General features: G+C 42.4%; 1 protein-coding gene and 1 pseudogene across 4 annotated transcripts; one reads left to right on the forward strand and one right to left on the reverse strand.

Moving 5' to 3' along the window:
* LOC119048774 (ribose-5-phosphate isomerase-like) lies at positions 1 to 14,298 on the reverse strand (annotated as a pseudogene).
* ZBTB5 (zinc finger and BTB domain containing 5) lies at positions 3,817 to 26,611 on the forward strand. Of its 4 annotated transcripts, none has more exons than XM_037144546.2 (3): positions 3,817 to 3,938; positions 5,645 to 5,696; positions 22,138 to 26,611. In XM_037144546.2, the coding sequence occupies exon 3, from the start codon at positions 22,142 to 22,144 to the stop codon at positions 24,170 to 24,172; it is 2,031 nt and encodes a 676-aa protein (XP_037000441.2). In that variant the 5' UTR covers positions 3,817 to 3,938; positions 5,645 to 5,696; positions 22,138 to 22,141; the 3' UTR covers positions 24,173 to 26,611. The 4 variants fall into 4 exon arrangements, with proteins under 4 accessions (XP_037000441.2, XP_037000439.2, XP_053512268.1 ...); XM_037144547.2 differs by lacking the exon at positions 3,817 to 3,938 and adding an exon at positions 4,225 to 4,274; XM_037144544.2 differs by lacking the exon at positions 5,645 to 5,696.
* The last annotated feature ends 49 nt before the right edge of the window (positions 26,612 to 26,660 follow it).

Raw genomic sequence — 26,660 nt, forward strand, 5'->3', positions numbered from 1 at the left:
TCAGTAGAAAGGTTTCTCCCTCATATTCACTGAGCCATTCCGTATCCTGAAGTAGACTCTCTCAGACGTGTTCACCACATCTGAGATCGTTTTGATAGCTATGTTGTTTGCTTCACTTCATTTGTGCACCCACTCAAACTTCCAGTCCAGGATAAAATTACCATTATCTGTCATCATGGGACCTGCCTTGGTGACATCCTTTCAAAGTTTAACCTTACCACCAAACTTCTGAGTCACAGCTCAACTCCCTGGGACATAGCTCACTGGGATAACCTTCACGGGGATTCTTTTGTGCCACTGATCCCTAGGGTTTTTTGAATCTTCTCCTAAAACTGACGATCAAGATCAAGTGATTGGCATATCCCACTACAGTCTTATCCTGGGTCAGGTAGCCTCCAGTGCTCATGATGAGATTGAGATTAACATCTACTTTATCATCGCCATAGATGGTGAGGTCAGTCTCTGGGTGTTGGTCCAGGTCACTGAAAGTTAAGCTATACTGAAGGATGAGGTGAGAGGCCTTGAAGGAAGTGGGATTACCGAGGTCACATTCTATTATTTCACTCTTTCTGAACAGCATGGACAATTTGAGAACCACTTTCAATTCTCAGCACTTGCTTACTCTTCATGCAAATATCCACCTCTTCTCTGATTTCCAGCTTTTTGGCCTCTTTAGCCTTGGACATCATGGAGAAGGCTGGGAGGGCTCCGTTAGCTTCCATACCACTGGTGCTTTTTTGCTTCATGCTGCCGTAGGTCCCCAGACTGTGCTCACCCCAACAGCTGCCTGTGGGAACCTGGGATCCAACTTTGATCTTCTTTCTAAAGATCGTTTTGGCTAATTGGGGTCCTTTGAAATTCCATGTAAATTTTTTGGTGGATTTTTTGGGGGGGCAAAAAATATTGAGATTTTTTAATAGCAGTTGCATTGCATCTGTACATTGCTTTGGGTAATATTGATATCTCAACAATATTGTCCTTCAGTCTATGAATATGAAATGTTTTATTTCATATTCATATGAAATATGAATATGAAAATTTTCATATTCATTTATGCCTTAATTTCTCACAGTAATGTTTTGTAGCTTTTTATTGTATGTCTTTCACTTCCTTGTTTAATTCCCTAAGTATTTTATTATTTTAGAACCTTTTATAATTCTCATAATTTCCTTTCGAGATTGTTCATTTTAAGCATACAGAAATGCAACTGTGTTCTGTGTGTTGACTTTGCATCCTGGTACGTTGCTGAATTTTGTTAGCTCTAATAAATTTTTGTGGAATCTTTAGGGTTTTCTTTCTTTCTCAGATTTTATTTATTTATTTTTAGAGAGAGGGGGAGGGAGGGAGAAAGAAAAGGAGATAAACCCCAATATCTGAGAGAAACATCAAGCTGTTGCCTCTTACACACCCCCACCTGGCAACCTGGCCTTCAGCCCAGGCATGTGCCCTGACTGGGAATTGAACCTGTGACTTTTTAGATGGTGGGATGACACCCAATCCACTGAGCCTCACCAGTCAGAACTAGGGTCTTCTAAATATAAGATTATATCATGTGCAAACAGAGATAATATTACTCGTTTCTTTCCAATTTGAATGCCTTTTATTCTTTTTCTTGTCTAATTGCTCTAGCTAAAAATTCTAATATTATGTTGAAAGTAGGCATCCTTCTCTTGTTCTTGATTTTAATGTTGTCTTCAAGTCTTTCACTATTGAGTATGATTTATTTACTGTGGATTTTCATATATGGTTATTATGTTGAGGTAGTTTCCTTCTATTCCTTTTTTTTTTTTAAGGATGTTGAATTTTGTCAAATGCTGCCTGCGTAAATTGAGATGATCATTTCCCCTCTTCATTCTTTTTTTGTGGTGTATTACATTGATCAGTTTTTATATATTGAACTATCCTTGCATTCCAGGAACAAATCCTATTTGGTCATTAGTGATGAAGGAGCCATAGAATATATGTATCTTTATTTGTAATCCTCTATAGATGCATATTCAGCTTTTTTTTCTTCTAACAAAGCTGTGATCAACAGCCTCGTATACATTTCCCAAAATGTGTGTATTTAATCCAGGTTAATATGTGTATTTCAGAATACACAGATTTCTAGATAGGAATTGCCAGTTAAGAAAATGAATGCACATTTAAAATTTCGATAGATACTACTAAGTAATCTTCAGACACTGTGGACTATATAGGAGGGGGCCTATAGTACTACTAAGTACTGAATATGCACATCTTCTAAACTTTTGCTAGGTTGTAAATTTGAGATGTCTAGCTCACAACATTTTGTAAGGATCTCTCATACCACCTGGCTTATTCTCAGCATTCTTTATCTTTTTATTTCACTGCCCAATCTGGCAATAAAATACTTCTAAGGGCTCTAAAATGTCAGGGAATCTTAAAGAATAGAATTTACCATCAGATTTCATTGAGCCTTTAAAGAAAGAAACCCCAATAGCAATATTTCCAGCCTGTAACATCTTAAGAGATGCAATAGCTGTAATAATATTTGCATGTTAAGTTCTGAGGCAGCGGGGTCAATTAAAATAAAAATTTAAAAAGTCTACCCTCTCCATCCCTCTTCCCCAAAAGAAACTAGAGGCGTTCCCCAGCCTGCTTTGTCTCTGGAGCCAAACCGAGCTCCCAAACTGCTCCCTCACCCTGCCTCCCTTCCCGGCAAGGCCCCTTTGGATCTTTCCTCTCTCCCCTTCACCGGAGGAAGGAGGTCTTCTCCCTGCCCTAGTGTCCAGTGCCCTCGGAGGCCACGCCAGCCAGTCTCCCTTCAGGGTTCGGGCTCTCCATCCCAAAGTGCATCAGGGATCCCGAGAGCCACCAGCGATTGTTCTTTTCTGACACAAGTCTGCAACTATTGCACGTGTCCGATTTTTTTTTTTTGGGGGGGGGAGTTGGTTTTGGAGACTTTTGTTTTGGAGACTGGTCTTCTAAGGTCTTCTAAGACCTGTGGCTCGAAATGTGGAGCAATGTTCGAGTCCGAAGCCCGACCCGCTTGTCATTCTGACGTCACAGCTGCAAGAAGCCGCTCTTGAAGCTACTCCTGGGACTGGACTTGGGGCACTGTTGGATCCAACTGCCGTCAGCGTTGGATCAACCTTGTTCACCTGGATTTTGGCTAATTTATCCTAAAGAGCTTTTTTTGAATTTTATTATTTCCAAAGTCTACCACGTGAGAATTCAACTTCTAAGGCGGTGCGTGTGCGGGTTCCTCAAAGAGCACTCTCCTTCATCAGGGAGGTGGGGGTCACCAAAGGACCAGCACCAGCAGAGTGGGAAAATCCTTCAGGTCCGGTGACCATTGGAACTACCCTGAAGGCCCGCCTCTCAGCAGTCGGGAGAGTGATCCACGGAACTAGGCAGATAAACCCTCTTGCCTCAATCTCAAAGGGTCTTGACTGGCTTGACACACGTAAGCTTTTTCATAGCCCAAACCTAGAGCCGCTTAGGTGGTGGATTCCTCCTTAAAGGAGTTTGATAGCAGCTTTACGTGTTGTAAGAAACACGGAGATTGGTCGCGGCGCTCGCGGAATCGGTAGGTAGTAAACACAGAGACTCCCGGGACCGTGGATTGGCCACCGTTCCGAGGCCTGGTAAATTCTTCCGGATTCCTCGCTGGCTGGCTGCTCTGCTTCCCCGCCCCCGATGCCTCCCCTGCTAATTGGTCACTGTTCTGCCCTCTATTGCTCTGCGTCACTTCCGTTTACTGTCGGCCGCCGCGGTCCGCTCAGAAGACCGCGGCGAACGGGCCAAGGGAGCCGGGGGACCAGCGGCGGGGTGGGCGGGGAGGCTGGGCGGAAGGGGGAGGAAATCCCACTACCGAGACCCTGCCTGGACGTTCCCGCCTCCTCAGACACAGTGGAGTCTGATCGGAGAAGGGCCATTGCGGTCTCCTGCGGGAAGGGGGGCGGAGCCCGGCTCAGGTGAGGAGACCCTGTCAGCCTGAGTGGTGGTGTCTGGTGTGTGCTCGTGGGCTCGCTCTGGTGGAGACTGTTGAACACTGGGGGTGCTGGGCTAGCGGCGCAAGCAGTGTCGCGACAGGACATCTGGGGAGCGTGCAGACTCGTACTGGTGCCCCTCAGTTACCCTGCCTGTCTTTCTGAAAGGGTATTGTTACCCTACTGAGTGGAGGGGCCAGGAGGATGGGAGGCGGGTTCTTCTGCGCAGGCGTCCCCCGTGTCCTGACGCCCGCCTGCCCGGCTGTGTGTCTGTCGGGTTGGGCGGGGGCTCTTGCCCCCTTCGATCTGGGGGCAGAAGAGGTAGGTTACGAGGATGCGGTGGGATAGGTCTCCGCACCATCAGCCTAGAGGATCTGCTGCCCTGCGGAATGGGGTCGTGTGGCTCCCTTTCCCTCGTCTTAGGTCTCCTTAAGCGACAAGGTTTCCTTTCATCATAGCAAGGCCAAGGCGGTCTGGAATCGGGAACTGGCTGCTGACTCTGGAGGGGTGGAGCCAGTGTTTTGGAACGGCCCAACTAGTTATCAGAGGACTGAAGTGGTTATGGGCATTTATTGAGTGCCCACCAAGGGGCTTCGTGGAAGTATAGCCCCTCCACCTTCTCCTCGTGTAGATTTATACATGAATACGTAAGACTGTGAATTAAGGGGGAGTTGAAGTTTAGGAGGTTTTTTTTTCCTTCCAAAATGGGTCATTTGTTTTTAAGTGAGTCTGCATTCTGGAATAGTGGAAGGTACCGTAGAAACTAATTTCTGAAAAGAATACAAATTCTAATTTGTATTCTAACGTCATTTGGAGGAAATTTTAAAATTAAAGCCAAAGTAAAGTCTTACTTACCGATATACTCGGATTCTGGTTAATTTGAATGAAAAAAAGTAAGAAACTCTTCACATTCAAGAATTGAACAAAATTTTTTCCCAAAATTCGTTAATATATAGGGTGGAGCAAAAGTAAACTGAGTTTTTTTCTGTATTATTTGTTACTTGTATTATTTTCCATAGGAACAACTGTAAACCTACTTTTGCTCCAATCTGTACTTTTCAATTGTAGTATATAACATACATTGAGATTTTTAGATGTTGAAGTGCTTTCCTCATGATGATGGCTTGTTATTTTTGTATGGGCTCTTGTGCCTTAGATAATATAAAAAATGTGGGTTGGGTGTCTATTTTCTAAAGAACTTGCTTTTCATGTGCTAAAGTCTTAGGATGTCCTTGTTGAGGGTGGTTGGCCCTAAGCTAAAAGAGTAGAGGTTGTGGGAGGGCGGGGAAGAGGTCAGATGGGGAGAGAAAAAGTTTTAGAGAAAAGCCTCTAAAGGGAGCAGAGACCTCCCATTATTGCTTTAACTGCCTCTGGAGATTCCCAATCAGCAAACTTGGGAAGACTGGCCTGGCCACTGCAGCCAGCTTGATGACCTGCCAGGTAAGACTGATTGACTGGAAACTTGTTCTGGGCCCTTAATTTTGCTGAATAAATGAACCAGAACTTTTTAAGGAGTCCTGAAATCAACTTGTTTTTCAATATGCAATTTTCTTCTCCTAAAAGTTGTGTAAAAACAGTGTAATTAGCTGAAGATACTGGCAAGCTGTTTTCTGGTTCATTGAGGTGTCTCTAGCAAAATTCTGAGATTTGGAAGAAAGGCATCTTATAATTGAGTGTTTTTCTAAATTTAGGGTCAGCAATCTCAAAGGAGGCTTTCTTCCAAGACCCTCATGAGAAGTTGAGGTAATTTTTAAAAGTCACTGGATACAAAAGTGCATGTAAATGTTTTAGTATTTAAAGTACTTAGCATGAATTATATGGAGTTCTTCAGCATGGGAGAGACTGAGTACAATCTCGTATACAGTCAGATATGACAGTGCTTACTGTAATGCTGACAGAGGGTCTTGAATCTGCCTCAGTTTCTTGGAAGGGAAAAGAAAATCCCAAGGTATTGATTCCATGTTAGTTTTCAACTTTTTAGAAAAAGGTACATTTATTATAAACAAATACTTTTCCCCTCTGCCAGTTTTAAGCTTATGACTTCTATTTTACTGTACTTAACATTTCTCAAATGTGGATGTTGTCTAGTAGAGCCAGCTTTTGTTGGTGCAGCAGGTGGGATGGAATGTAGCACTACACAGCACCTTTTGTCTAAGTGTGCAGTGAACTTCTCATGCTAAAAGACCAGCTGTTTCTGAGTGAACTATTGTTCTTTACAGTTGTTTTCAGCATTCTCATCACTGAATAGTGGCTTTTCATCTCCAGACCAACTTGGGAGGAGGGGTGACTTTCTACATAATAGATAGATGGGTAGTTGATTTATCTTCCTGGCAGTTCAGACATATCGGGTATTGTGTTGAGCACTAACTTTATTGTAATATACTGGGCATAGATAACTTTCTTAGTATTCAGGATTATATTTTTGTCTGTAGATAATTTTCCTTCTGATCTTCTAACATATTTGAATGATATGTTTAAGATTCTGGTATTTCCTTGATTCTAAAACAGTTTTGCTCCCATTTTAATCTTGAAGACAGGATGCCATCAGTGAGCATTGTGCTATAGCCGGAATGACAGCTTTTTTTCCTTTCCTACTGTTACATGGAATACGTTGCATCTTATAATCACTGGCACCTAAGATTTAATGACATTTGGTACACTTAAAAGACTTTTGTTCCAATTGATTCACTGTAATTATAACCAATTCATTTTCCAAATTTGTACTCTGAAGAAAGTTTGTTATTACCCTGACCGTGTGGCTCAGTTGGTTGGAGCATCATCCCGGAACCAAAAGGCAGGGGTGGGTCCGGAGGCAGCCAGCGGATTGATGTTTCTCTCTCACATTGATGTTTCTCTCTCCCCCTCACCAAAAAGCAACAAACATTTTAAAAATTAAAAAAAATTGTTATTGAGGCAATCCTGCTGGAAGTGATACTTTTGTTTTCATATAAATGGAATTAACAAAGTGTTTGGTTTCTTTTACTAACTTTGAAGGATGTTTGAGGGGTGAATCTCTTTTTAAAAATTAGGCTTGGTAGTCTGTTACTTTGTGTACTTGATAACAAGTTTACAAATGCTGTATTTCCAACTTAAGTTTAAAATGATTCGGCTGAATCATGCTAAACACGATTCTGAATATATTATTCTGAACATATTATTTTTTTGGTGCAATTGACTTTTCACTATACCTTCATTAATCCATTATAATTTAAAATCCATGCAACAGTCTTCCTCTAAAAATGTAAGACCTTCTGTTTAGTCATTCTGTTTTAGTCTACTGCAGCAAGGTTTTAAGGAAAGATAGGGAGAAGAAAACCCACAGTTTTGGGGTTCAGTTGTGAGCGGAACCCACAGATGGTACAAAAATCTAAATACATTTAGTAACATACATTGTGGTCTTTATTTTGAGTGGAATGTATAAAGCAACTCAGCAGGAAAAGTATCAGTTTCTTGCTGAATGCTGTTGATTTGATAAGTGATTCTGAAGTGAAAGACTATACTACTTTGAAAATAAACTAGGTACAAAAATGAATGGAATCTATTTTTTTCTCTATTGGAAAGGTGCTATCAATAATAGTGTCTACAAAGCTTTGGCATGGCTTTTTTCTTGATAAAGTGGTTTTGTTTGTTCAGAAATATGTTTCTTGATCTGTCATGGTGAAAAGGCAATGAAAGCTTTTTTTCAAAATGATGAAAAGGTTGTACGTGGGGAGCATAACTGAGGGTGGCAGGCAACATTTTCTGAAAAATAGAGGAAAAATACAATTAGACTTCTTAAGCAGATGTTAAAATAGATACACTTCCAGATTTGTAAGTAGCTAAAACAAGCCATTTCTGGTTGGTCTTTTATACCTTTGTGAAGTTTGTGTGATCTTTAGAGCTTTAACTGGCTACAGATGTTCTTTTATCCCCCTAGATAATTGGCTAGCTGGCTATTCATTTTAAATTTTAGGAAAATGTAATACCCAGGAAAGGGAAATTTCTAGGCCAGTTACAGTATGAGTATAAAATTCTAAACAGGATAAAGCAGTGAAATTTGTCATAAATTACTTTTAAGTTTAAAGGTAGTGTTTTCAGTCAGTCATGTAAGTGGCTGTCCTGCGCATGCCCATCTTTCAGATAGCACTCTCTGCTGGTGGGCTGCCACCCTGACAGACCACCTCTCTGACAGGGTTGGACAGATCAAGATTTTCACTGTATGTCAGGGAAGCCTGCTGCCAGGAATGGTGACAGAAGGTACTCTGTCACCCTTGCCTTCTCCCCAAAGCTCTGATCCCTGATTATTGTTCTGCACCAGGCTCATGGAAGGCAGTGTTGGGGAGGAACCAGTAGGAAGAGGCAATGGGAGGAGAAGACAGAACTCATCCTGTATTCTCCTCACCTTCCAAACTGGGGTCTGTTAGCCATGGTGAAGGCTTGTCATTGGCATTAAGGGAGGATTTGAGTAAGAGAAGTCCCTCCTGCCACCTCTTCCACAACCCTTGCTCTAATTTTTACTCCAGTAGCTGTTGTTTTACACACCCGTCTTTTCACTCTCACGGACCTCCATCCTTGACCTTGAGCCTGCTTTTCAGCTTTATCTCCTTACCCCTTCAATCTCTTAATCCTTATTCCTAGCCTTGCTCACCCTTGTAACTACATACTCTTCTCTCCTGAGTATTCTGTTTTCATCCATTTAGGCTGGATCTTACTGGGGCCCTGTTTCCAATTCAGCAAAGTGAGGTTTTGTAGTTGGACTTGGGTTTATAACTCTTCTCTTTCACTTACAGTGCTGGTTGGGTGATGTTGGCCCTAGTCATGGGGATGACAGTTACTCCTTGACAGTCATGCATAAGAGATAATATATGTAAAGTATCTATACAACCTGGATTTTAGTAGGCATTCAACCCTTGCATCCCATCCAACTAACCCTCCACCCTCCAACTAATAAAATTATAATAATATGTGTGGTACATCGAGCACGTGCTTTGACAGTTTGCTACCATAGCACAGGTGACGGCATACTTTGTGATGATCTTGGAAGGTAATATTGCTGAAAAAATATGAGGCAATTAATTTCACAAAATTGAGCAGCACAATATATGTATAAATTGAAGACTGCCTTTACACTGTACTCTCATTTATCCTATATATTTGAAGAATGAGATTCCACATACATGCATTTTCCATATGTGAAACTTACTTATGTCAGTGATTTTTAAACTTTTGACTTCAGGATTCTTTTATACATTGAAAAATTATTGATGAGTCTGAAGAGCTTTTTGTGAGTTATAGCTATCAGTATCTAACATACTAGAAATTAAAATTGAATGCATTAAAAATAATAAACCCATTATATGTTAATATCAATAACAATAAAAATAGCTATCAAAAAATAACTATTTTTCCAAAGCAAATTCTTAGGGAAAAGAATGGCAGTTAAAAAAAAAAACAACCTGCTCTGGCCGCTGTGGCTCAGTGAGTGCTGGCCTGCAAACCAAAGCGTCACTGGTTCAATTCCCAGTCAGGGCACATGCCTGGGTTGCAGGCCAGGTCCCTAAGTAATGGGCCTGCAAGAGGCAACCACACATTGATGATTCTTTCCCTTTCTTTCTCCCTCCCTTCTCCCTCTCTAAAAACAAATAAATTAAAATCCTTAAAAAAAAAAAACCTTTATTTTTTTAGAACAGCTTTTGATTTCTAGGAAGATTGTGAAGACAGAATAGAGAGTTTCCATATAGCCACAGTCAGTTTTCCTATTATCAATGTCTTACCATTAGTATGGTAAGTTTATTATAATAAATGAACTATAACTGATACATTATTAACTAAAGTCCATTCTTTACTCAGGTTCCTTAGTTTTCACCTCTTGTTCTTTTTCTGTTCCAAGATCTCATCCAGGATACCACGTTACATTTAATCATCTTGTCTCCTTAGGCTGCCCTTGGCTATGACAGTTTCTCAAACTTTTCTTGTTTTTGGTGACTTAGATAGTTTCGAGTATTCATCATTTAGTTTGTAGACTGACCAGTTGGGGTTGTCTGATGTTTTTCTCATGATTAGACTGGGGGTGCAGGTTTTTGTGGGGGAGACCACAGAGAGAAAGTGCCATTCTTATCACATCAACACATGATGTCCACTAACATGCTTACTATGTTCATAGCTGATCACCACTGGTGGTGCCCTAGATCGCCGGGCCGAGAACATGTTTGTCAGGTTTCTCCACTGTAAAGTTACTCTTTGCCCCTCCCTTTCTGTACTGTCCTCTGGAGGGAAGTCACTACGCATAGCCCACACTTAAGGAGTGGGGAGTGTGCTCCATCTCTGTGAGGACACAGTAGCTACATAAATTATTTGGAATTCTTCTGTTCAGATTTGTCTCTTCTCTCCCATTTATTTATCTTACCACCATTTATATCAGTATGGTCCTATGGATATTTATTTTACACTTTGGGTTATAATCTAATATTATTTTATGTATCTTTTTGCTCAAACTATTTCAGTTTTGGTCTATAAGAGTATTTTCTCCTATTGGGTCCTGTCCCTTTCATATATTCCCATTATCATGTTTATTTGTTTGTAGCACTTCTTTACCTTCTGGCACTACAAGATTCTGCAGACTTATTTTGTATATTTCCTGCCTCAGTCCTAGAATCAGCCATTTCTTCATGAAGCCCTGGTTCCTTTTATTAGCGAATGGTATTTGAAACCAACATCTGCACACTGGGTATGTTCACAGTGTCATTGTTTTGCATTTTGCAAATTTCTTTAATGTCTACTTTAATAGAAGACAGGTTACTTGCAATGTAAAATCTGAAATTATATCAATGAACTTTTCGTATTCTGTTGCATGAAAATACATTAATTTATATCTTGCACTTTGAATAGATTTTTTTAAACCCATACCTTATTTTGTAACATAACCTTATGGTTACAACATTAGTCATTTGGAAAATGTTGATTCACTGAGTTTTGTAGATCTTTCAAATGTTGACACATTTATTATACAATATTTTTTAAATCACATTTTATTAATGTCACTAATGATCTCATTAGAAGAGCCCTGGGAAGCTATCAAGTTCACGATGACAGATACAGATATTCCAGAATTCTAATTTTCACCTGAAAGCTCAGATTTTGTCTTAGGCAAGAAATACTGGAAGTTGTTTTCTGTGAAATGACAAGCTCATTTTATTCATTTCCAAGAAAATGTCTGGCGAATGCTCAAGTCTGAATAACCACAGTTTGTCATTCATTCTTCCAACTAAAAAATACTGTTCTCTGAAAAAAGCAGTGAATGCTGCTTGCGACTCAAAAATTGAATAGTATTTATTCCTTGAGACATCTTATTTCAATATGTAGCACAATTACTCCCAAGTGTACTTCCCATTTTATCTCACATAATATCAGAAAAGACATATATATATACTCATGAATCAAGACTAAATAACAAGCCCTGGCTGGAGTGGCTGAGTGGCTTGAGTGCTGGCCTGCTGACCAGCAGGTCACTGGTTCGATTCCTGATTTCCAGTCAGGTCACATGCCTAGGTTGGGGGCATGCGCAAGGCAACCACACATTGATACTTCTCCCTGTCTCTTTCTCCCTCCTTTCCCCTCCATCTAAAAGTAAATAAATAAAATCTTTAAAAAGAAAAAGAACCCTGACTGATACTGTGCTTAAACATGAAAATATTTTTACAAAAACTATCTGTAAAGTGATGATAGTCTTTAGTTCAAAATTATGTGCCTCATGGCTAACTTTCCTGATGACTCACTGTAATCATTAACATCATTTAGGAGCATTCACTATCCAATACCTACCTTGCTACCCTTACCTGTTTTCCTGCCAGAATGGATACACAGCTCCCCCCACCTGAAACCTCTCCCCACTTTTACCTTTGTCTAGAATATCCTTTATATCTCATTTTATCCTAAACCAGTACCAACAGACCTTAGCTCTGTTGTCAGTGCCACCAGGAGTATGTAGTAAGGACTAGTATGTAGGAGCTCTCCCTGGAGCTTTGAATCTCAAGCATGTGATGTGTATACTGAAGGAACTGTTGTAGGCCATTTATTGCAGAGGAAGTAGCAGAGTTCCTTTGCTGTCTGATTATCTTCAGCATCCCAAGTCGTTGCTTTCTCCGATGTCTTTAGCCCAAGTAAGCCAGAGTTGGGTTCTCCTGGTTCTAACTAAAAAGCCTTACCTGACAGACTATTATGACTACATCTAGCTGTATTTTAATGACCAAATTAATTAGATTTTTAAAAATATACTTTATTGATTACGCCATTACACTTGTCTCATTTCCCCCCTTCACTCCCCTCCACCCTGCACACCCCCTCCCACCCACATTCCCCACCTTTAGTTCATGTCCATGTGTCATAAGTTCTTTAGCTTCTACATTTCCCATACCACTCTTGCCCTCCCCCTGTCTATTTTCTTCCCATCATCTATGCTACTTATTCTCTGTAATTTCTCCCCCTCTCTCCTCCTCCCACTCCCCTGTTGCTACTCTTCCATGTGATCTCCATTTCTGTGGCTCCCCTCCTGTTTTAGCTGTCTGCTTAGTTTGCTTTTGTTTTAGGTGTGGTTGTTAATAACTGTGAGTTTGCTGTCCTTTCACTGTTCATATTTTTTATTTTCTTTTTCTTTTTTTAAATATTTATTTATTTTTATTTTTAATATATTTTATTGATTATTTTATTACAGTTGTCCCATTTCCCCCACTTTATTCCCCTCAACCCTGCACACCCTCTCCCTCCCACATTCCCCCCTTTAGTTCATGTCCATGTGTCATAAGTTCTTTAGTTTTTACATTTCCCATACTACTCTTGCCCTCCCCTTGTCTATTTTCTGCCTGCCATCTATGCTACTTATTCTCTGTACCTTCTCCCCCCCCTCCTCCTCCCACTCCCCTGTTGCTAACCCTCCATGTGATCTCCATTTCTGTGGTTCTTCCCAGTTCTAGTTTCCTTAGTTTGTTTTTATTTTAGGTGCGGTTGTTAGTAATTGTCAGTTTGTTGTGATTTTAGTTTTTTATCTTCTTTTTCTTAGATAAGTCCCTTTAATATTTTCTAAAATAAGGGCTTGGTGATGATGAACTCCTTTTACTTGACCTTATCTGAGAAGCACTTTATCTGTCCTTCCATTCTAAATGGAAGCTTTGCTGGATAGAGCAATCTTGGATGTAGGTCCTTGCCTTTCATGACTTGGAATACTTCTTTCCAGCCCCTTCTTGCCTGTAAGGTCTCTTTGAGAAATCAGCTGACAGTCTGATGGGAAGTCCTTTGTAGGTTGCTGTCTCCTTATCTTTTGCTGCTTCTAGAAATCTCTCCTTCATTTTTATGTTGGGTAATGTAATTATGATGTGCCTGGGTGTATTCCTCTTTGGGTCCACCTTCTTTGGGACTCTCTGAGCTTCCTGGACTTCCTGGAAGTCTATTTCCTTTGGCAGATTGGGGAAGTTCTCCTTTATTATTTGTTCAAATAAGTTTTCCACTTGTTGCTGTTCCTTTTCCCCTGCTGGTACCCCTATAATTCAGATATTGGAACGTTTAAAGATGTCCTGGAGGTTCCTAAGCCTCTCTTCATTTTTTTGAATTCTAGTTTTTTCATTCTGTTCTAGTCGAATGTTTTTTTTTTCTTCCTTCTGGTCCACTCCATTGATTTGAGTCCCAGTTTCCTTTCCATCACTATTGGTTCCCTGTGCATTTCCCTTCATTTCACTTAGTTTAGCCTTCATTTGTTCATCTAATTTGTGACTAAAATCAACTAGTTCTGTGAGCATCCTGATCACCAGTGTTTTGAACTGTGCATCTGATAGGTTGGCTATCTCTTTGTCGCTTAGAAGTATTGGCTCTGGGGCTTTGAGCTGTTTTTCTGCTTGAGCCGTAATGTTTTGGTCTGTTCCCACCTATTACGTATGAGGGGCGGAGCCTTAGGTATTCACCAGGGCTGGGCAACCCAAGTTGCTGGGTTGTGAAGTTGTATGTGGGGGTGGGGTCAGAGAGAAAAAAATGTGGCACTTTGCTCCACACTCTGTTGCACCTCAGTCCCTTTCCCCGCTTCCCCCAAGCAAACTGGGCCTTTCTGGTGCTGATTCTCGTGTGGGTGGGCTTGTGTGTGTTCTAGGACCCTGTGGGTTTCTCCAATGAAGTTTCCTGTGAGGGTGGGAGTCTCTCAGCCCCAACAAGTGTTTTCAATCGGTGTTTTGAGTCTTTATTTCCCGGCACTAGGACCCTGGGTTGGGTAGTCTGTCTTGCTCCCCAGTTATCTGTGTGCGCATATGGGACTGCTGCCCAGTCAGCCAGCTACCTTGTGCACGGTGCCCCGCTTCTCAATCGCTGCCTCACTGGGTCTGCCCATTGCCACCCCACACCTGGGGTCCGCCAGCCACCGCCCCCTGGGTGCCCAGGATCTGCCTGGTGCTGCCTTGAGTGCCCAGGTGCCTTGCGCTCCTGGTGTCAGGTGTCACCCCTTCCTGTGCCCTGACCCCTCTCTGCTCAGCCACCCAACTCTGCCCCGCCTACCAGTCTGGATGAATGTGTCTATTTTAATTCCTTGGTTGTTGGACTTCCATACAGTTCAATTTTCTTTCAGTTTTGGTTGTTACTTTGTTTCTGAATTGTTGTCCTTATTTTGGTTGTTCAAGGGGGCACAGTGTGTTTACCTATGCCTCCTTCTTGGCCGCCAAAAGTTCCTTCTTTTTCTTAGATAAGTCCCTTTAACATTTCATATAAGGGCTTGGTGATGATGAACTCCTTGAACTTGACCTTATCTGAGAAGTTCTTTATCTACCGTTCCATTCTAAATGGAAGCTTTATGGGAGATTTCTTTAGTTATGTGAGAAATCTCAGTTGAGAAAGTATGTGGTGATATATTATTATTATTTTTTAAAATATTTTATTTATTTATTTTTCGAGAGAGGGGAAGGGAAGGAGAAAGAGTGGGAGAGAAATATCAGTGTATGGTTACCTCTTATGTGTCCTCTGCTGGGAACTGGCCTGCAACCCAGGCATGTGCCCTGACTGGGAATCGAACTGCAATACTCTGGTTCACAGCCCATGCTCAATCCACTGAGCTATGCCAGCCAGGGCTCAGTGATACATTATTTTGTTAATGACTTTTAAAACAGTATTTACTAATGTTTACTATGTGGGGCCACTTAATGCTAAGTGGCACCTTAGAATCAAAGAACCAAATTGAGATTTCTCATTAACTTAATTTTGGGACAGCGATGGGGGTTTGGGAATAAAACATATAAAGTATATATACAAAAATGCCCTTTCCTAACAGACAGAAGCATCTGTTTGTTTGTATGGTTACACAACTTTATTCTTCAGTGTTGCCAAGTGTGAGCAGCAGATACTGTCTGGGCTTTAACTGGATCCCCTTGGTCCCTTTTACTGGTCTGTGCACCCGTGGTGCAGCTTCTGTATGCTTTTGCTTCTAATGGCTTGCATCTGACTCTTAAGAGGACCAGGTCTTTGGGTGACTGGCATCACTTTGTGCATGGGCCCAGAGAGCTGGAAGTGCCTGGCAGTTTCCGTCCCCCTGGAGAGGCTCTTAGCTGTTGACGACTAATAATGCAGGGCTACAGAAGACCAGTTCCTTTGTGGTGAGCTGACTTAAACTCATTTATACTCCAGAGCTTCCCACCAGACCGGGCTTAGGCTGGGATTTTGCCCCAAATCACACCCTTGCTTGGTTGCTGCTATTTTCCTGTCATGCTCCCCACTCCTTGTTTCTCCTGGGAGCACCTCCTTCATAAATCACTGGCACTTGAATCATTCTCTCAAGGTCTTCTTCTGGGAAACCTTACCTAAGGTGGTATGAATCTAGCCTTCTTCATATTTGTGGCCTTTAGAATCACTTTTGGACATCATAGGAATGCCCTGCTATTTCCAATCAATTCTTGGAATATTAATGGTGGCATTTTGGGGTGGCCAAAACATATGTTTTGTTTTGTTTTTTTAGTTACTTTTCAAGTACATTTTTTTTTTAAATCTATTTCTCCCATCCCACCCCACCCCCCTGCCTGGTCTCCCCCCTCCCTCCCATCCCCCCCCCAGTCCTCATCTCTGTGTCTTTCATACTTGTTCCTCAACATCCCTCCCCCTTTTTCCCCTTAAGTTCCCTTCCCTCTCCCCTCTGGTCGCTGCCCACTTGTTCTCTATTTCAGTGTCTTTGTTTTTATTCTGTTTGCTTGTTTGTTTTATTCTTTAGCTTCCTGTTAAAAATGCTACTGCATCAGCCCCAGTGACGCATGCACTGGCTTGCAGTGCTTGCAGTATCATGGATGAGACATGAGACAAATTCATGTCTCCACGGACTACCAAGTCCTGTGGAGGAAAAGGGATGGCTCAGCTACTCCCTCAAGGGGGGAGTGCCTCAGTGGCCTGGCAACACTCTCAAGGGGAGAGTGCGCTGTTGCTGGACTAGACAGGCTTTTATTAGGTTTTTTGCACAGGAGTTCAGGTACCACTTATTAATCATTGCCAGGCAGTAAACAGTAGATAGTATACAAAGAACCACTAGGGTTTCTTCTAAGTCAGGGTCTTAAAAGGCTACAGAACTTTGGGAAAATAAACTCGTTTTCTGCTTGGACCTTTATCATTTACCTGAAAGCATTCTTAGCAAAGCAGACTTCACAGGATTGTTAGGAATTCTTTCTTATGCCAGATCACCTCGGATCTTGTTCTAGTGGGCAAAGGGCTGCACCGCCTTCCCCATCACAGGTTTTCAGGCTTAAGTGGATTAGAGCCAGGAAGCGCTTCTCCCAGAGGACCTGGGGACTGGGCTATGTCAGAATAGCTGGGGGGTGAGGGTCCATCACTCCCTCTTTGTTGCAGCCCCCTGAGTCCTTCCATAATGGCCTCCCAAGTGATCATGTCTGGCTTAGGTTGCCCCTCCTCTGAGGAGTCTGGAGTCTTACCCGTCATGGACTATCGACCATACATTGGGGGCAGGGGAGTAAATAGAGGCCACGTTTGCTATCAGAGACAAGCTTCGTCTCCTCGTGGCTCGCATTCCAGAGGTTGCTCACTCAACCTTAGCCATGGGAGGCAGTTACAATTCCTGAAACCAGGCAGAGCAGTTCCCAACACTCCAGCTGGTGTAGCTCTTCCAGCACTAGCCTGTGAATCAAAAGGTTGCTGGTTTGATTCCCTTTCAGGGCACATGCCTGGGTTGCTCACAAGGCCCCCAGTTGGGGGCGAGCAAGAGGCAACTAGTCAATGTTTATCTCACACACTGATGTTTCTCCCCCTCTCTTTCTCCCTCCCTTCTCCTTTCTCTGAAAATAAATAAATAAAATCTTTAAAAAAAAGTGCTAGTGCATCAACTGCATTTTCATGTGGTTTAACTCATGGCTTCACTTTTACCTTAATTGAGTTATGCACGTGTTACTGGATATTAAAAAGCTTCTCTTAAAAGTCTGTTAGTGCACTCACAGCAATAGATTGCCCTTCTCTGCATAACTCGTCCTTACCGATCCATTCAGAAATATTGATCAGTATATACTGTATTTAATTGCATTGCCTGGCATGTGATATAATAACTGTTTATTTAAATATTGGATCATCGGAAGCTTTCTCTCCTAAAATGCTTTACATAACATAGGAATTATCTTTTCCACAGCATTTAATAGATACTTTCTATAAAACTGTTTGGTACCAATGCCTTTTCAGGGGTTGGGGAGTAATACTTTGGCAACTTTTTCTAACTCCATGTGTGTGTGGTTCTGATCTGTTCTGGCTCTCTTCTTTTTAGATTTTAAGAACAAATTTTACCCAAAGTATATGTAGTTTGCTAAGTGAAGATCACTTAAAGAATCAAATAGTTCTATAAGATTTGTTAAGACAAACACCAGACCTTAGCCTCTCTGCTTTCCATTTCCTCTTCTCCAAGGCGGCTACCACTTTAAACTCTTAGCTAATTCGTTTGATAATTGTGTGCCTATCCCAAATTAATATGCTTGAAGCTACTCAATTTTTTAACTAGATATTATCTATTGGCTTCCCCTTGGTTAGAGATAAGAATTTTGTTTTTTAAATGAATTTGTTAATTTCTCCTTATAATTTCACTAGTTTTGGTCTGTCATTTCAATGAAAACTCCTGTCTCCATCTTCACAGTATACTGTATTTTTTTGACAGTAAGACATATCGGACCATAATATGCATCTAGGTTTTAGAGGAGGAAAATAGGAAAAAAATTTTTTGAAGCAAAAAATGTGGTAAAATATTTAATAACATAAATAACATAGGCCACCCCCCCAACAAGCTGGGTAAGCTACATTCGGACTATAAGACGCCCCCCCCCCCATTTCTCACCCAAATTGGGGGGTGTGTGTCTTATAGTCTGAAGAATACGGTAATTAGAATTTTCATTAGATTAGCAGTTCTCAGAATATACTCCAAGGACCCATAGGGCCCTCCGACACTTTTTCAAGGGATCAGTGATGTCAAAACATTTTTAAACAAGGACTTACTTGCTTTTTTCCACTCTCGTTCTTCCATTAGTGTACAGTGGGGTTTTCCAGAGGCCATGTGATGTATGGTATTGTAAAAGCCTGAATGTGCAAGCAGATATGAGAGTCCAGATGTCTTCTGTTAATGCAAAAAGTAAAAACACTGCCACTCTTCTCATTTTGAGGAGAAAATAAAATTTTTATAAAAGTTTAGATTAACGTGTAATTATTATTTTAAAATAAATTAACAAATATTTTATAATTTTATAATTTTCTTAGTTTTAAATTACCTAGAGCTTTTAAAATTTTACCCTAGCTTCTTTTTTTTATTTTTAAAAATATTTTATTTATTTATTTTTAGACAGAGGGGAAGTGAGGGAGAGAGAGAAACTCAATGTGTGGTTACCTCTCACATGCCCCCTACTGGGACCTGGCCCACAACTCAGGCATGTACCATGATTGAGAATCAAACCAGCAACCCATTGGTTTGCAGCCTGGCACTCAATCCACTGAGCCACACCAGCCAGGGCCACCCTAGCTTCTTATCATAGCCATAGGCGAAGAGGAGTCAAGGCTCAATAAATGCTAGTTGAAGATGTCTGCATTGCCTGCACATGTGTACTGGAACACCAGTTCTTCTGGTCTTCTATTGTTCTTGTGCTCTTCTGATGATCACCTCTTACCCAGTACAGTTGTGCATTTCCAAAGTCATCTGTACATTACATGCATGTAGAGGGGCTTTAGTTGTCAGAAGGACATTGTACTGGATAGTCATCATTTGCAGCTGCCCAGAATCTTTTGAATACCTTTTCCTTTACATTTGGATAGCCTGAAGATTGTGAGCCCACTTTCCCAAGGTAGAATCATAGTTTCAGTGCAGATATAAGAACTAGGTTCCCTTGGTCATATGTGCATTCAAATCCTACTTGAGTAAGATTTGGATACACATGTGAGCAATATGGAACAATATTGCACATTTAGAACTATTCTCCAATATGATAACCATTTAAATTAATTAAAAGTTCAGTTCCTCAGTTGCACTAGCCACATTGCAAGTGCTCATTGACACATATGACTAGTGCATAACATAGCAACAATGCTGATAACTTCCATCAATGTAAAAAGTTCTGTGGGATACTGCTGGTCTAGAAGGTGCAATGGCAACTACTTTTCTGAGCAGCTAATCCAGAGCAAGGTCTATGCAAATGCAGGTGGTAGAGGGGGCAGTGGCAGTAGCGAGTTTTCTAGAATGGTTCCACAATGTGGTTGGGTGCCCTGAGGCATTCAAGCATAGCTATCCCATCCTCCTAGAGATTTTGTGGCCTTCCCAACACCCCTTAATCATAACCTCTTTCTCCTAAAATCTGTTGAGTGGACTCTACTATGCTCAGTTAAAGACTCTGACTATACTTAAGGTGCTTTCTGACACTCTCGATGTTGGAAAGGACAGTTGAATAATCCAATTAGCCAGTTTTATGGCTAAGATTACCTTGATTTGGTGTATTTCATTTCCATCACTAAACCAAGTGATCATAAATTGACTCAAATGATATTGAGATAAAAGAATATTGCCATTAAGGAGAAATTAGTTTGAAGTATCTCAAGATGGAAAATTGCACACTGTTATTAACTTAGAGAACAAGTGTTTCTCTAGGTTTTGATCATCTCTAGGGTCACCGTGTTAGTTTCACAACTACCAGAGCCCTTTAAGAGAAAAGGAAGCCTTTGCTTTTATACTGCCCTGAAGATTACCTGACTACAAGGTATAGCAGGACATTCCAGGCATCTGTAAAGTGTTTTGAGAAGAACCTGAGTTGAGTGTTTTGAGCCCTTGATCTCCAGGGCTGTGTTATGGCATCTATTATAGAACTGACGATCTTTAGGCAAATGGGAAGTTAAATGATTGTATGGACTGTTTACTTGTCTTCCAGTAGTATTTCACCCTCTGCCTTTGTGGGGGTTGTGCTAAGCTACCTCAGGAGTCTCTTTTTGAAGGCCTTAAAAATTTTCCTCAAAATGATGCTTTCTGAGACCACAATATCCTTGCTGCTTACGCCTTTCCTATAAAAAGTTGGGAGTGAACCTTAAGAGGCAGCATTCTAGTGAATGACCTTTTGTAGAAAAGAATGATAGTTTCTTCTTAAACTCAAGATAACTGACATTTCAAAATATAAGGAGATTTTTTCCTTAGATAATCATATTTCTACTACTTGTCGAAAAAGAAAGGCATTGAACAGAATATCATCCTTTTAAATTGCTGTGCTTACAGCCCTGGCTGTTGTGGCTTGGTTGTTTGAGCACTGTCCCATGGTACGGAAAGGCAGCAGTTTCGATTCCCGGTCAGAGCACGTATCCAGGTTGTGGGTTCGGTCCCTGGTCGGAGCTCTTACAAGAAGGCAATCAACCAATGTTTCTCTCTCTTATCCTCCCCCTTCCTCTCTCTCTAAAAGCAACAACAACAAAAAAATGTTCTTGGGTAAAGATTAAAAAATTTTTTTAAATAAATAAGTAAATTAGTGGGCTGGGTTGAAATGCTATTTATTTAGAAAGTTAGTCTTTTATGTCCCCCTCTGGACATAAAAGATCCCCCCATCTGGATTGTTTATCTCTTGTTTTTCTTTCCCCATTAGTTTTTTACTGAGGTATAATTTATTGAGCTGTATTAAGGTATAATGTACATACCATAAAATTCCTTGTTTTAAGTATACAATTCAAATATTTTTAGAAAATTATGATTTGTACAGTCATCACCACAATTCAATTTTAGAACATTTCCACCCCCCCACCCCCCAGCACCCGCAAAATTCCCTCTTCCCATTTGCAGTCCTGCATCCTATTCCTAGCCCCGGATAACAGCTAATCTTTCTATTTCTATAGACTTACATGCCTTTTCTCTGCCACAGACACGAGCTTTTATTGCACTGTTTTTTATTGAAAGGATTTCCATCTAGTCCACCTGTCTTAGTATCACCTCCATTCCACTTCCCTTGGCATCTCAGCAACCAGTTCCTGAGTCTTTGTGTGGGTGGGGAGCTTGTATCAAAGTCAGGATGTTTTACCCACTGCCAGTTTAGGATTTAGCTTTCTGGGTATGTTAGTCAGTTGTCAGTCATTCATTTACCTGTTCTCCAGCTTCCAAAATGCTACTGATTCTTATTTCTCATTCTTTTTTTCCTTGTGGGTTTATACTTTCAAAACAAAACCAAAACCAAAAAAACTTTAGTGTATTTTTAATGGAGTTTCAGAAATAAGCATGTGTGGTGGGGAGGTAAATACATGTGTGCAATCTACTACCATTTACAACTAGAAATCTTCTTCACTAATACTGACTTACCCTTTTCACTTATTTAAGGTGACTTAAAGACTCTGGAATGTGCTCATTGTCCTTAAGGAATGTAGAACTCCAATTAACTTCCGAGGGATAGATACTCTATCGTGCACAAGTTGGTCTTTTCTAAAAGGGGCTCTGCATGTTAAAAGTGGGTCATGGGAAGGTGAAGGGGAGCCTGTTAACAACCAGTAGCTGACCCCACATGTGTGCATGCTTCCAGGGCTGAAGTTGAGTCAGCATTTGCTCCTTGTTTGACAGGTTTTTAGTCTATGTGCCCATTACCAAAAACATCACAAGCTTTTAAAGATCCACGCTTGGCCCTCCATAGCTTTCTCTTCATCACACCCTCTGTGCTCTGGTTTTGTCTTCAGCTTTTTTATGTCTTAATACTTTCATTTCCCATAGGATCATGGATTTTCCTGGACACTTTGAACAGATCTTCCAGCAACTGAACTACCAAAGACTTCATGGCCAGCTCTGTGATTGTGTCATCGTAGTGGGAAACAGACATTTTAAAGCCCACCGCTCTGTACTGGCAGCCTGCAGCACGCATTTCCGAGCCCTGTTCTCAGTGGCAGAGGGAGATCAGACCATGAACATGATCCAACTGGATAGCGAGGTAGTGACAGCAGAGGCCTTTGCCGCACTGATTGACATGATGTATACCTCTACCCTCATGCTGGGGGAGAGCAATGTTATGGATGTCTTATTGGCAGCCTCTCACCTGCATTTGAACTCTGTTGTTAAGGCATGTAAACATTACTTAACGACAAGGACACTGCCCATGTCTCCCCCCAGTGAGCGTGTTCAGGAACAGAGCGCCCGCATGCAGCGCTTCTTTATGCTGCAGCAGCTGGGACTAAGCATTGTGAGCTCAGCCCTCAATCCGAACCAGAGTGGTGAGGAGCAGCAGGCCCCCCTGAGCTCGTCGATGCGCAGTAACCTGGATCAGCGGACACCGTTCCCCATGAGACGCCTTCATAAGCGCAAGCAGTCCGCAGAGGAACGGGCCAGGCAGCGCCTCCGACCCACCATGGATGAGTCTGCCATTTCCAATGTTACACCAGAGAATGGGCCTTCGGGGGTTCGTTCTCGAGAGGAATTCTTCTCACCAGATTCTCTGAAAATTGTGGATAACCCTAAGGCCGACGGGATGACTGACAACCAGGAGGACAGTGCCATCATATTTGACCAGTCTTTTGGTGCTCAAGAAGATGCCCAGGTGCCTAGCCAGTCCGACAACAGCGTCAGCAACATGGCGCAGTTGTCCATGGCTTCTCGCGCAACTCAGGTTGAGACTAGTTTTGAGCAGGAAGCTGCAACTGAGAAAAGTGGCTTTCAGTGTGAAAATCCTGAGGTCGGCCTTGGTGAGAAGGAGCACATGAGAGTAGTGGTTAAATCGGAGCCCTTGAGCTCTCCTGAACCTCAGGATGAGGTGAGCGATGTGACCTCCCAGGCAGAAGGCAGTGAATCTGTGGAGGTGGAGGGAGTTGTGGTCAGTGCTGAGAAGATAGACCTCAGCCCTGAAAGCAGTGATCGGAGCTTTTCAGATCCCCAGTCTAGCACTGACAGGGTAGGCGATATCCATATTTTGGAAGTCACAAATAACTTAGATCATAAGTCCACTTTTAGCATTTCAAATTTTCTTAACAAGAGCAGAGGAAGTAACTTTAGTGCCAATCAGAACAATGACGATAATATCCCAAACACCACTAGTGACTGCAGGCTGGAGTGTGAGGCCCCATACTTGTTGAGTCCAGAGGCTGGGCCTGCGGGTGGGCCCTCCTCGGCCCCTGGCTCCCATGTAGAAAACCCATTCAGTGATCCTGCAGACTCCCATTTCGTTAGGCCTATGCAGGAAGCAATGGGCCTGCCATGTGTGCAGACATCAGGCTATCAAGGAGAACAGTTCGGCATGGATTTTTCCAGGTCTGGTTTGGGCCTCCACTCCTCCTTCTCCAGGGTAATGATGGGTTCCTCAAGAGGAAAGGCCAGTAACTTTCCATACTACCGCCGTATAGCTCCCAAAATGCCAATTGTAACTTCTGTCAGGAGCTCACAGATACCAGAAAACTCTCCCAGTTCCCAGCTATTGATGAATGGGGCCACATCCTCATTTGAAAATGGGCACCCTTCCCAGCCAGGCCCTCCACAGTTGACCAGGGCATCTGCTGACGTCCTGTCAAAGTGCAAGAAGGCTTTATCAGAGCACAATGTCTTGGTTGTGGAGGGAGCTCGAAAGTATGCCTGTAAAATCTGCTGCAAGACTTTTTTAACCTTGACAGATTGCAAGAAGCACATCCGTGTTCACACAGGGGAAAAACCCTACGCCTGCCTGAAGTGTGGCAAGAGGTTCAGTCAGTCCAGCCACCTGTACAAACATTCTAAGACTACGTGCCTGCGCTGGCAGAGCAGCAGTCTTCCAAGCACTTTGCTGTAACCCTGACCTCTTGAGATCATGCCGATGCCGGTTGTAGGGCCGAAACGAAAATATGTTTTGGTTAAGGGCTAATGCCCCTGGGCTTGTGGTTTCAGGCTGTCCGATGGCACTTGCAGATTTCCAGGACTCGGGGGAGAACTAATAGTGTGAGTGCTGCTGCATTTCTGGGTGCGACACAGGCTTTCAGAGAGGGACGCAGTCCTCCAAAGCACGTTCTTCCTTAGGGTTGAGTAATGCGGTGAGAGAGTAGTTTATAATTGATGTTAAAAGTGGCACATGTAAAAATTAAAAATTAAAGTGCAAAAAACTTTTTTAGCAATTTTTGTAAAACTCTGTGAAGCATTTAATTAAATTTCTTATACCCTCTGATGGGGATATTATATACCTGTACAGTGATATAAAACTCATTTATGTATAACCAGTGGCAACCTTGTGCCCGTCTAAAAGGCCCTTGAGGACGACATGCCTGTGGGCCACAGATGCTTTAAAGCCTATCAGGAGCAAGTCCTCAGCCTCAAAAAGTACTGTATTTTTTTATTTTTGTCTGATTTGTAGGCACAGACACTGCGCTTTGATGGTGCTGACACTGGGTCCGGAGTGAGCGTTCTCTGGGCTGTTGGGTGTACATACTTTTGAAAACATCACTGTTAGATGTTTTAACAATTATTGTGGTTTTAAAAACAAAGTTGTCAATGGAGTGTGTACTTGTAGGGAGTGACAAGTAAGATATTGTTTCTGTGTGTGCTGTTTTAGTATTTTAACCAACTCGTATACATGTTCCAATTCCATGTTTGGAAGTCAGAAAAGAGCTAGTGTTTGTCTTTGTTCTGATGATGTGGAGTCCTGTTTTGTGGGATCTGTCATAGCACATTCACCCTTTGCTCCGTCCAGATTTGGGGGCCAGTCTGGCCTGACACAGCTCACCCAGTGACACACCTGTTCCTTTTGCTTCTTCACCCTCTCACGCCCTGTATGGGCCTAGATTGCTCTTTTCGGTTACAAGCTAACCAAAAACCCGCAGGTGTCATTACTGTTTATACTCTGAAGTATAGAATGTGAACTTTGGTGGTTGTTCCGGCCCAGTACTGCGTGTTTGTAATCCAAACATAGCCGTGTTCATGTTATTTTCCAGACTTTATAAGACGGTTGGATTGCCCAGAACTAGAAGTCACCAAGTAGATTCCGAGACTGTTGGGAGAGACCTTTGGGTCACTGTCCAGGGCCTCTCCGTGTCCCACTGCCTCACCTCCCCAGCCCACCTTGCAGCCATCCGACCCCGTGCCGTCAGGGCTGCTGAGGCACCTGTGTCAGGCTGAGCCCTGGCTGAGCGCTTCCTGGGAACAGCACAAGTTACTGTGTCTCCGTAGAGCTCCCCAGGCCAGTTTAAATCATGCACGACCATGTGCTCATTTTTTATACAGCTTTTTAAGACGCCAACGATTGTGCATAATTGAGAGAAATCCTTTGGTTCTTCTGTTTAGAAAGCTAAATATGTGTAGCCTAAAACAAAAATTAGCCTTTTTCCTCTCAGTCTAGTGTGCACAGTTCACACACTGTCCATGGATGAACACCTGTCTGTGGATAAACTCATAGTGTCCATAGTTGGCTTAGCATTTCCTGCGAACAGTCCCAGGGAGGAGAGGACAACAGACGCCTCTCCTTTCCAGCAGCGGTGGGAGAGAGACCACTGGAGGACACGGTGTCACCTGTGAGATTCAGGGGTGTGTGTGGCTGATTGTCAGCAGTTGGGTTTTGACTCGATGTGAGGAGGCTCCACATCCACCCATCTACATGGCTCGGGGACCAGTGTCTTGTGAGATTGACCGTGGGAGACAGGTGGGTCAGCGGGACGACAAGAGGCCTGCCCGAGCCTGGGGAGAAGAGCCAGTGGCACCAGGAAGAGTGGTGGCAGCCCTTCTTCCCTTCCACCTGAAGGGGGTGGTGCCAGGAGGCTGCCCCCCACCACATCTCAGGCTTAAGTGGACTTTGCTTCGGGGCCGTCTCCAGCACCGTGGCCGGAGCCCTGCCTTTCCTCTGCTAGGTGGGGTCTGGAATTGCTCATCTACCTCTTAGTCAGTCAGTGTCCATGTGAGAGAAGCAAGCGTGCGGGCCGGTGTCCTCACACAAGCTGTAGTGCTTACACGGTAGTTCAGGGGCTCCCCGGGAAACCCGGCGGGGCTCCTGTGATCCCAGTTTCTACCTGAATTCCAACTGGTGTTGGGTACCTGGATTTTGATCAATTAGCCTTAATTATAGCCTGGCATAATCATTTCTGGTTATCAACTCATAAAGTTCTATCAGGGCATCTATGGCAGTGGTGCTCTCCTGATCAAAATTTGAGATTTTGAAATAAAAAATTTGTCACATTCATAATCTAACTAAATATGTGTTCTTTTTCTGCACTTAGGTTAATTTTAAAACAAAAAAATAAAGGGATATAGTATTACTTTCTCTGCTAATGCTGCTTTGACCGGAATATTTTTTTAAA

This window comes from Artibeus jamaicensis, unplaced genomic scaffold (genome assembly GCF_021234435.1).
Source record: "Artibeus jamaicensis isolate MK-2021 breed Jamaican fruit bat unplaced genomic scaffold, CSHL_Jam_final scaffold_1964, whole genome shotgun sequence".
NCBI lineage: Eukaryota > Metazoa > Chordata > Mammalia > Chiroptera > Phyllostomidae > Artibeus > Artibeus jamaicensis.